Genomic DNA, 12,509 nt, shown 5'->3' with positions numbered 1-12,509 from the left:
TTATTAATAAGTATTCTAATAAATCTAATTTGTTTATATGGTCCATACTATGAATTTGACTTAACACAAAAAATGTGCATGAGCATGTACTACATATCAGACATACTTTGTACAAAAATGAACAAGATAATAGTTTTTACTACACTCAAAGGATTTTCGCAGTCTAATGGAAGCAACTGAAGATGTTAGAAGACAATTATACTATAATATAGATTAAATACTGCACACTCTGAATAATATACAAATGCTTAAGCAGCCTTATAGGAAAGCAAGGAAAGATTTCACATGAGGTGATATGAAAGCTGGGAGTTGAAGATCAAAAAGATACTTGTCAATACAGAAGGGAAAGGCAAACCCAGTCCTGAAAACACACAGCATGTTTAAGCTATTGAGTTTGTTGGAATGCGAGTACACAGTAATATGGCAGATAAGAGCAGGAGATAAAACTGGAAAGGGCAATCAAGTAAAATTGGGAAGGGTCCTCTAATTTCATGGTAAGAAATACTAATTTTATTTTCCAAGGGAACTTGAAGGGAAACTACCTGTCATAGCATTTGGGCTAGATGCTTTGTCGTCTCACTGAATCTTCAAATTATACTACAAGCTATAGTATTTCCAGCATAAAGACAAAGAAAATGAAGTTTAGAAAGTACATTAACTTAGCCCAAGTCACACAGATAATAAGTGACAGAGTAAGGACTGGTGTGTCGACTCCAATGCTGAGCTCCTTCCATTACAACATAAATACAGAGAAATTAGAATTGTTAAGCATCTGAAATCTGAGGCTTTTTCATATTATTTCTGTGTATTAACTTAAGGAAGATAAATGTGGAAACGGCACAGCACAGTAGGTAGAAGCTCTGGTCAGGAATCAGAATGACATTTAAATCCCTACTTGCTGGCATGAACACTCTGAACAAGTTAGTTAACTTTCCTAAGCCTTGATTTTCTCATTTGCAATGTGTGGATAACAAAAGTACCTACCTCATAGGGTTGTTGTGAGGATTAAATGAGATAATCCATGAAAAAGGGCTGTACACAAGGACTGGCACCTAGTAAGCACCCAATTAGTGTTCCCTTAAGAAGAAAAACAAAGAGGGATTGGAGGGGGCAAGCCTGGCAGAGAGACCAGTTAGAAGACTATAGCAATAAACATGAAAAAAAGGGGGGGAAAAAAAAAAGGGAAAAAGGCAAATATAAGAAGAATTTTTAAGAAAAAACTACATGATAGAAAAATCACAAAAGATCAACCAAGAAAATTAATGTGTATATAATGAAAAACAGTATATATAAAAAGAAGTAAAAGATCACTATATACATAAAACACAGAAGTTTTTACAGTGTTGAGAAAAATTAAAACAATGGTATAAAACAATGAAAAACACACGAACAATTCATACAAGAACTAATAAACAATCATATATAAAAATGTTAACATTTCCCTTTATCTAAAAAAAAAAAAAAACCATTAAAGAAAAGGTAAAATCTTATTCCTAAAATCTTAAAAGAATACCACTCAATGCTGACAAGGCTGTAACGAAACCCTTATACAGTGCTAGTGTCATTACAAATTGGCACATTTATTTTATAAGGTAAATTTATTTTTTAATTAATTTTTATTGGAGTATAGTATAGTTGATTTATGATGTTGGGTTATAGTTTTTGCTGTACAGCAAAGTGCATCAGATATACATATATCCACTCTGTATTTTAATTCTTTTCTAATACAGGTCATTACAGAGTATTGAGAAGAGTTCCCTGTGCTATACAGTAGGTCTTTATTAGTTATCTACTTTATATGTAGTAGTGTGTATATGTCAATCTCAGTCTCCGAATTTATCCATCCCCCCCCGCTTTCACCCCTGGTAACCATATGCCACACCTCTTTAGTAGGCAATTCAGCAATATGTTTCTTTTTTTTTTTTTTTTCAGCAATATGTTTCCAAGAGCCAAAAACTGTCCTTACCCTGTGATAGAAGAAAATAAAACTTTGGAATCGGGAAAAAGCCAAAAGACGGAAAAGGTTATTCATACAAAGATGCTCTTTGCAATATTAATTATTCATGTAAAACATAGCTATAGTTAAATAATTTAGAGCATAATAACAACCCAATAGAAAATTAGAAAGCTATTAAAAAATATAAAGACTGCAGCCAACTGAAAAAAATGCTTATATTAGGTTAAGTTTTAAAAGTAGAATATATAACATCATAAATGTTATTATTCAAACTACTCAAAACATCAGTATTTATGAACAGGTATAGAGAAGATCCTAGAAAAGAAAAATGTTTTTTGTTAGGATGTAAGGGTAACATACTGATATTTTCCTTGTACTTCTTCATTGCTATTAGTGTACGTGCAAAAATAAATCTTAAACACACCAAAATTAGGAAATATATGTTGAAGCCACAAGTAAAATTGTAAACACTATTGTTTCTGAGCATCATGTAGACTCCTAAAAACTGGTTTTCTGCATACATAAAAGGATAGATAAGATAGGTTCACTTCACAGACTGTGGAATGTAAAAAAAAAAAAAAAAAATTGAAGTTTACTCCATTACCAAAATTCCCCAAACCTAGAACAATTTTACTTATACTAATCACGGCCAATAGCAATACTAAAAATCAATATTTAACTTACTCATCCATTTAAATTTGATAGTTTCCCCTGTCTGCAAACATACATCTAAACAATTTATTACAAGTCATTAATAATTTACTGCACTGAAGACTTTATCAAAACAAAACAAAAACTCAATCCTTACTGGGAAAAAAAAGAAAAAGTCCTATGAGGTACATACTATTATTTTTCTCTTTAACAGATAAGAAAACTGAAACCCAGAGAGGTTAAGAGGTAGAGCTGGAAAATCAATCTAAAGCCAGTTTTAAATCACACTGGTCTATTAGCCTCAACTCTTAATCAGCTCTTATTTCCATAACTATAATTACCTTTTCACTCAATAAATATTTACTGAGGTCCGAGCGAGTCATTTGGTACTTAGGTGATGGAGATACAGCAGTACAACAAAACAGTTTTTTAAAATCCCTCTCTTTATAGAGTACTCTAGGTCAACAGCTCTCAACTGGGAATGATTTTGCCCCCCCAGGCAACATAAGATGATATATAGAGGCATTTTTAACTGTTACAGCTGCAGGGGTGGGGTAGGGGATGTGCCACTGGCATCTGATGGGTACAGGCTAGAGATATTGCTGAACATCCTATGATGCCCAGGAAAGACACTCACAACAAAGAATTATCTGGTCCAAAATGTCAATAGTGCCAACCTTTTCGAGTGGGAAGATAAAAAGAAATAAAACGTAAAAGATGAAATCTACACATACATCTTATACCTAGAACTATACATTTCTTGAAAGAAGAAACAATGTTTTATTCTTCTTTATATCCCTCATAATACTACACTTAGTACCTTACCCACAGCAGATTTTCAAAAAATAATGAACAAAATAGAAATAACATAGTCATTTTCTATATTACTACTGGTCATGGCATACTACATAAAACCTTTTTATAAAATGCAAAGGGTTCAAACTGAACTTTTCTCACCTTTGAAATCACACTCAGAAAGCATCAAATACACTACATCAGGATCCAGGTCAGAAAACATCTCTGAGACACTGGTGAAGAGTTCTTCCTGATCAACCTTTGTCTCATACACGGAAGGGAGAGTAGCGGTTGGCTCCTCATGACTAGCAACACTGGATACAACTTCCTTAGAGTTTGTGGTCTTCCGAAAAGGATTTCCCCCAAGATTTTTCCTTCTCCTTGGCATTCTGACTTCCAAAACTAAAATGTTTCCCTTTTCTTATTTAAGATGTTTGATATTTAAGTCATACCTCAAAGAAAATAGGGTTAAATATCTTGCACAATCCAGTAGTAAAAGGACCTAAAATAGAAAGCAAGTTGAAACACTCAGACTATAGTTATAGTTCCAGATCTATAATTGGAATGACATCTTTATTTAACTCTAAAAAAGTACCATCAACTCTGGTGGGCAGCAAAGCCCAAGAGCAGTCAAACAATTTCCCTCTCCAAAATATTCAAGTTTTTCAGGATTGAACATGTTAAAAATTAAGATATTAACAAATGTAATATAGTTTCAGAATGGTGAGTACACTATTTTGGCACAATTACTTTATTTAAAAAAACAACAACACAGTATTCATAATGAGGATGCCTACTGAACACCTATTTGGATGTCTAATAGGCATCATAAACTTCACATGTCCAAAACTGAGCTCCTTATCACATACTTCACACTTGTTCTTCCTAGTCTTTCCCATCTCAATTAAGGCGACTCTGTCCTTCCAACTGCTCAGGTCAAAAATCTTGGAATAATTCTTGACTCCTCTCATCCCACATCTAATCAGTAAGCCAATTTTGTCAATGCAACCCTCAAAATGTATCCAGAATATGATAATTCCTCACCATTTCCATGGCTACCACAGCCTTGCCTGGATTAGTATAAAAGTCTCTTAATCTCCTTGCTTCCACCCTTGCCCCTTCAGTCTACTGAGCACGAGAACTAGAGTGACTCAGTTAAACCACAGGTCAGATCACACCTCTCTTCTGCTAAACTATCCACTAGCTTCCCATTACACTCAGGATAAAAGTCAGAACCCTTAAAATGGCCTATAACCCAGACATTTTTTACTTTGGTACAGTCATCCCTATTCCTCTTTCCCTTGCTCACGTCACTCGACCCATACTTCATCTCCTTGTCCTTCAAACATCAGTCATGCTCCATCTTAGAACTTTTATATTTGGTCCCTTCTACCTAAACTTATTATCCCAGGTATCTAAAAGATGTATTTCCTATCATTACTCAATTGTTACCTTCTCAGGAAGTCAGTTGTCCAACACCACTTATCCTTCTTTCCTTATTTGAATTCTCTCCATAAAACTTACCTTCTAAAATAGTGTATGTGTTTCATCCACTTGTTTTATTTATTACCCATATTCCAGTAAAATGTAAGCTCCACAAGGGCAAGGACTCATAGATCTGGAGAACTCTGACAATCTACTTGTGAACAATTCAAATGTAACATTATCTAAAACCAACTGTCTGATATTTTCTCTGAAACCTGCTCTAAACATTTGGTCTGGCTATAGTCATCCTCCATCTGTATTCCTGTCTCCTAAATGGTCTCCCTGTTTCTACACCTCTTGTCCCCTATAGTCTATTTTCAATATACCAGCCAAAACGATCTTCACACAACATAAGTCAGAACGAGTTACAGTATGCTTTAAATTCTCAACTGGCTTCCATATCACTCAGAGTGAAAGCTAAATTTCTTACTATGGCCCACTTCCACTTTTGGCTTTTAATATACTTTTTCCCAAGATATTTGCATTGCTAACTCTTTCACCCCTTCAAATCTTTGTTCAAGTACCACATTCAATGATTTCTTCCTTGATTATCTAATTTAAAGTCATATTCCCCACTTTTTCTTTCCCAATTTCCCTTTTCTGTTAACCACCCATTGCCCTTAACACCTTCTACATTCCATAAAATTTACCTTTTAATTAAATTTATTGTGTCATAGCTCTCTCCATCTTCCAGGACTGCAATGTCAATATGGCAGCCACCAGCCACATGTGCCTATTTAAATTTAAATCAGTTAAAATTAAGTAAAATTACACTTTATTTATAAATATCAGATAAAGTAGATTTTAGAGCAAAAAAAAAAATCAGCAAAGATAGAGAACATTATATAATCATAAAGGATCAGTCTGACAAGAATTCAGAGCAACCCTAAATGTGTAGGCACCAAACAGAGCTACTAAATTAAGTGAAACAAAAATTGACAAAACTGAAAGGAGAAATAGACTAGCTTATAATTATAGTTAGAGACTTCAACACCCCTCTCTCAATAAGAGTCAATAGACATAAGATCAGCAAGGATACAGAAAAACTCAATAACACCATCATTTAAGGATCTAATCAACACTTATACACTCCATTCAACAACAACAGCAGAATGCATATCCTTTTCAAGAACCCAAATAACATATACCAAAATAGACCATATCCTAGACTATAAAACAAACCTCAACAAACTCGAAAGAACTGAAATCATATAAAGTATGTTCTCTGACCACAATGAAATCAAACTCAAAATCAATAACAAAAAGATAATACAAAAATCTCCCAACACTTGAAACATAAGTAAAATACTAAATAATCTATAGGTCAAAGAGGAAGTCTCAAAGAAAATTTTAAAATACACAAAAATGAATGAAAACAAAAATATACCATTATCAAAATTTGTAAGACACAGCTAAAGCAGCAATGGCAAAAATTTATAGCAAATTTATAACTATAAATTCATACATTAGAAAAGACTAAAACTCTCAAATCAATAATTTAACTTTGCACTACAAGAACCTAGAAAAAGAACAACAAAATAAACCCAAAGCCAGTAGAAGGAAGAGAATAATAAAGACCACAGCAGAAATGAATAAAACTGAAAAGAGAAAAACAATCACTCTAGACCCTGCAGACATCAAAAGACTAAGAGAATACTATGAACCAGCGTACATACAGAAGTCTGACATCTTAAAGGAAATATTTATTTCTCAAAAAACACAAATTATCATAACTCACCCAACAGGAAATAGATAAAAAGAAATTTCAGGCCTAAATACCTTCAATGGAGAAGTTTACCATATATGGTCTCTTTCAAAAATGGAAGGAACACTTCTTAATTCATTTTATCAAGTCAGTACTGTTACCCTGATATCAAAATCAGACAAAGCAGTACCAGAAAAAAAACAAAAAAAAACTACAAACCAATATCCTTCATGAATACAGACATAAAAATCCTTAAAAAATATTACAAATAGAAATGAGCAATTTATTTTAAAAGAATTATACACCATTATTAAATGAGGTTTATCCCAGAGATACACGGTTTCTTCAATACTCAAAAATCAGTATAACCCATTATATTAATAGGCTAATGAAGAAAACCTTAGTTGCATGAATAAATGAAGGAAAAAAGTGACAAAATTCAATACTCATTCAGGATAAAAACTACCCCCAAAATAGGAATATATGAGAACTTCCTCAAAACCCTACAGATTACATCTCATTTACTAGTAAAATACTGTATGTTTTCATCCTAAGATTGAGAACAAAGCAAGGATGTCCACTCTCACCACTCTTATGAAATACAACGCTGGAAGTTCTAGCCTATGAAGTAAAGGAAGGAAAGGAAATAAAAGATATACAGATTCAAAAGGAAAAAATAAAACTTTCCTATTTGTAGATGACACAGCTATCTATGTGGAAAATCCCAAGGAATCAATAAAATCTTCAACATGAGTTCAGCAAAGGATACAAGACACAAAATACACAAAATACACAAAAGCAACTGTATTTATATATCCTACCAACGAATATATGAACATTGTAATTAAAAATACAATATTATTTACAAATGCTCAAATAATAAAATATTCTGAATAAACCTAACAAAACATATATAAGACATATGCTAGAAATACAAAATAGTGATGATAATTTTTGAAAAAGTAGATAAATGGATTTATGAGCTGCTAGACTCAATATAGTAAAGATGTCAACTTTTCTCAAATTGACTTACAGGTTTAGCACAATTCCTATCAAAACTCCAGGAAGATTTTTTCTGGATATAGACAAGATTATTCCTAAATTTAAATGGAAAGACCAAGGAACTAGAATAGTTTAAACAATTTTGAAAGAGTAAAAGGATTCAGTTGACTCCATTTTAAGACTTACTATAAAGCTACACTTATCAAAACTGTATGGTATCAGTGGAAGGACAGGCATACAGATCTGACAACAGATGATAGATTAGGAAACAGAAGAGACCAACACGAATATGCCCAACTGACATCTGACAAAAATGCAAAAGCAATTCAATGGAGAAAATATAACCTTTCAACAAATGGAACTGGAACAAATAGACACCACAGATAGAAAGAGAAAAACCTTGGCCTAAGTCTCACACTTCATTTAAAAAAAAAAAAAAAAAAACTCAAAATGGATCAAGGACTTAAATCCATAGTACTATAAAACTTTTAGGAAAAAAAAAGAAAATCTTAAGGATCTAGGGCTAGGCAAAAACACCAAAAGTATGCTCCATAAAAGGAAAAACTGATTAAACTATACTTTATCCAAACTTAAAACTTTTACTCTGTGAACAATCCTGTTAAGAGTATAAAAAGAAAAATGACAGGCTGAAAGAAAATATTTGCATACCATGTATCACAGACAAAAGACTAGTATCCAAAATATATAAACAAACTTTATCAGAACTCAAAGTAAAAACAAACAAAAACCAAGTAAGTCAACTAGAAATGGGAGGCGGGGGCAGTGGATTTCACCAAAAGGATATACAAATGGCACACAGGTAGAATTTCAACATCATTAGCCATTAAGTAAATGCAATTTAAAACTACAATGAGATATTATAATACTTACACATCTATTAGGTTGACAAATATAAATAATAATAACAATAGGAAATCCTGTCAAGGATACAGAGAAATAGGATGGCTCATATGCTGCTGATAGGAATGTAAAATGAAAAAACCACTCTGGACAGCAGTCTGGCAGTTTCTTAAACTAAATCTGGAACTATCATACAATTAAGTAATTGCACTTATGGACATTTCTAAGAAATGGAAAATTATGTTTACCCAAAAACCTGCACATAAGTATTTGTAGCAGCTTTATTCATTATAATCAGAAACCAGAAATCAGATGTCCTTCAATGGGTACACAGTTAAACACACTATGTCACTTCCATCCCATGAAGTTAATAGTCAGCAATAAAAAGAAACCTACTATTGGCACACAAGACCTGGATGAAACTGCCTAGAATTAGGCTGAGTAAAAAAAGCTCATCCAAAAGGCTATGTATTGAATGATTCCCATTTGCTTAACATTCTTGAAATGACAGAAATACAGAAATAGAGAATATTAACATTTGCCAAAGGTTAAGGAGGAGGAAGGAAGAGGGAGTAGTGGATGTGGCTATGAAAAGGAAATTTGAGGGATTTTTGTGGTGATGGAAATGTCCTATATCTTGACTGTATTAATATCAATACCCTGGTTGAGATAATGTAAGTCATTTTGCACATGTTTCTTTCATTGGGGGAACTGGGTGAAGAGCACAGGAGATTTCTCTGTATTATTTATTACAACTGCATGTGACTCTCAGTTCAGTAGCTCAGTCGTGTCTGACTTTTTGCGATCCCACGGACAGCAGCACAACTGGCTTCCCTGCCCATCACCAATTACCAGAGTTTGCTCAAACTCAAGTCCATCACGTCGGTGATGCCATCCAACCATCTCATCTTCTGTTGTCCTTTTCTCCTCCTGCCTTCAATCTTTCCCAGGATCAGGGTCTTTTCAAATGAGTCATTTCTTCGCATCAGGTGGCCAAAGTACTGAAGTTTCAGCTTCAGCATCAGTCCCTCCAATGAACACCCAGGACTGGTCTCCTTTAGGATGGACTGGTTGGATCTCCTTGCAGTCCAAGGGACTCTCAAGAGTCTTCTCCAACACCACAGTTCAAAAGCATCAATTCCTCAGCGCTCAGCTTTCTTTATAGTCCAACTCTCACATCCATACATGACTACTGGAAAAACCACAGCCTTGAGTAGACGGACCTTTGTTGGCCAAGTAATGTCTCTGCTTTTTAATATGCTGTCAAGGTTGGTCATAACTTTCCTTCTAAGGAGTAAGCGTCTTTTAATTTCATGGCTGCAGTCACCATCTGCAGTGATTTTGGAGCCCAAAAAAATAAAGTCTCTGTTTCCATTGTTTTCCCATCTACGTGCCATGAAGTGATGGGATCAGATGCCATGATCTTCATTTTCTGAATGTTGAGCTTTAAGCCAACTTCTTCACTCTCTTCTTTCACTTTCATCAAGAGGCTTTTTAGTTCCTCTTCACTTTTTGCCATAAGGGTGGTGTCATCCGCATATCTGAGGTTATTGATATTTCTCCCAGCAATCTTGATTTCAGCTTGTTTTTCATCCAGCCCAGCGCTTCACATGATGTACTCTGCATATAAGTTGAATAAGCAGGGTGACAATATACAGCCTTGATGTATTCCTTTCCTGGTTTGGAATCAGTCTGTTCTTCCATGTCCAGTTCTAACTGTTGCTTTCTGACCTGCATACAGACTTCTCAGGAGGCAGGGAAGGTGGTCTGGTATTCCCATCTCTTTCAGAATTTTCCAGTTTATTGTGATCCACATAGTCAAAAGCTTCGGCATAATCAATAAAGCAGAAGGAGATGTTTTTCTGGAACTCTTGCTTTTTTGATGATCCAACAGATGTTGCCAATTTGATCTCTGGTTCCTCTGCCTTTTCTAAATCCAGCTTAAACATCTGGAAGTTCATGGTTCCCGTGCTGCTGAAGCCTGGCTTGGAGAATTCTGAGCATTACTTTGCTAGCATGCGAGATGAGTGCAATTGTGTGGTAGTTTGAACATTCTTTAGCATTGCCTTTCTTTGGGACTGGAATGAAAACTGATCTTTTCCAGTCCTGTGGCCACTGTTGAGTTTTCCAAATTTGCTGGCATATTGAGTACAGCACTTTCACAGCATCATCTTCTAGGATTTGAAACAGCTCAACTGGAATTTGACCACCTCCCCTAGCTTTGTTCGTAGTGTTGCTTCCTAAGGCCCACTTGACTTCACACTCCAGGATGTCTGGCTCTAGGTGAGTGATCATACCATCGTGATTATCTGGGTGATGAAGATCTTTTTTATATAGTTCTTCTGTGTATTCTTATCACCTCTTCTTAATATCGTCTGCTTCTGTTAGGTCCATACCATTTCTGTCCTTTACTCTATCCATCTCTGCATGAAATGTTCCTTTGGTATCTCTAATTTTCTTGAAGAGATCTCTAGTCTTTCCCATTCTATTGTTTTCCTCTATTTCTTTACAGGATCACTGAGGAAGTCTTTCTTATCTCTCCTTGCTACTCTTTAGAACTCTGCATTCAAATGGGTATGTCTTTACAATCTCAAAAAGTTGTGTAAATCAACAAAAGTTATGTGACTCTATAATCTCAAGAAGTTTAATTTTGAAAAAGAGTATGTAAAACTAAAAATTCAGTTTCTCAGTCATACTTATTACATTTCAAGTGCTCAATAGCTACATGTGGTTGATGACTATCATATCCCATGTGAACTTTTCCACAAGCACTGTTCTAGAATATAAGTTCCGTGAGGCAAATGAATATCTCATTTTAGAAAGTAAAGAAGTTTTATTTACAGAAAGTACAAACTGAAGGCCATAAAGAAAAAGAAGTACTAAACACATCTAGCCACATTTAAATATAAAATATCTCTAGATCAAGAAAAAAGTTAAAATATGTGAGGTGAGGTGAAGTCGCTCAGTCATGTCTGACTCTTGTGACCCCATAGATTGCAGCCTACCAGGCTCCTCCATCCATGGGATTTTCCAGGCAAGAGTACTAGAGTGGGTTGCCATTTCTTTCTCCAGATATCTTCCCAACCCAGGGATCGAACCCGGGTCTCCCACATTGTAGGCAGACGCTTTACTGTCTGAGCCACCAGGGAAGCCTTAAAATATGTATAACATATAGTAACTGTTTTCAATTTCTTCCCCTTCATCCTTTCTTAAACATGATTTTGCCCCACCATTTCTACCACTATACTAAAAATTGCTCATATCTAAATTACCAGTAACCAATGTGGATGATAAAAGTCAAAGATAAAAGGTCTAATCCAACAGGGAGGGACGGAAGTCACTCAGTCCTGTCCGACTCTTAGCAACCCCATGGACTGCAGCCCACCAGACTCCTCCATCCATGGGATTTTCCAGGCAAGAGTACTGGAGTGGGGTGCCATTGCCTTCTCCAAATCCACCAGGAAGATAAAGCAATTCTAAGTTTGTATTCAACTAGTAAAAGCCCTCTGTCTGTAACTATTATAACAAGGAGGGTCCCACCTCAGCCACTACCCCGCTCCTCACACATATAGAGGAGAGGAAGGAGAAAGAAAAAGGGAGAGAAAAAGCAGTAATAACATAAAAGATTTGAGTCATGTAAGTATAACTTGACTTATTATCTAAATAACACCAAATCCAATAACCACAGAATATTATTTTCAAGGTCACATAGAATTATGCTAGAATCAACAGCAAAAATGTAACTAGAAAACCAAATTATATGAAAGTTAAGAAACATACATCAATGTATCAAAGACAAACTCATTATGTAAATTACATAATACTGATTTTAAAAGAATTATTAACTATAAAATATTTTAAACAAATAAAAACATTATACATCCATATTTGTAGATATAATTAAAGTCATGCATAGAAGAGCATACAAATGCATATATTAGAAAAGAAAGGCTAAAAATAATCAATGATCTAAAGTAGATTTATTGAATTTTTATAGCTCCAGAAACTATATGCAAAATACCCTATCTACTCTGTACACCCCAATATGACTGA

The 12,509-nt window shown here is 34.6% G+C and overlaps 1 protein-coding gene across 1 annotated transcript in view; it reads right to left on the bottom strand.

Moving 5' to 3' along the window:
* The window catches only part of N4BP2 (NEDD4 binding protein 2), a 57,011-nt gene extending 53,220 nt beyond the window's left edge, over positions 1–3,791 (bottom strand). Inside the window, exon 1 of the mRNA XM_068975029.1 lies at positions 3,566–3,791. Within this exon, the coding sequence (XP_068831130.1) occupies positions 3,566–3,791 (226 nt within the window). The remainder of the gene's footprint in view (positions 1–3,565) is intronic.
* Between the last annotated feature and the right edge of the window lie 8,718 nt (positions 3,792–12,509).

This window comes from Capricornis sumatraensis, chromosome 7, assembly GCF_032405125.1.
Source record: "Capricornis sumatraensis isolate serow.1 chromosome 7, serow.2, whole genome shotgun sequence".
Classification (NCBI taxonomy): Eukaryota; Metazoa; Chordata; class Mammalia; order Artiodactyla; family Bovidae; genus Capricornis; species Capricornis sumatraensis.
The sequence above is the reverse complement of the archived record's forward strand: the minus strand, read 5'-3'. Positions and strand labels throughout refer to the sequence as shown.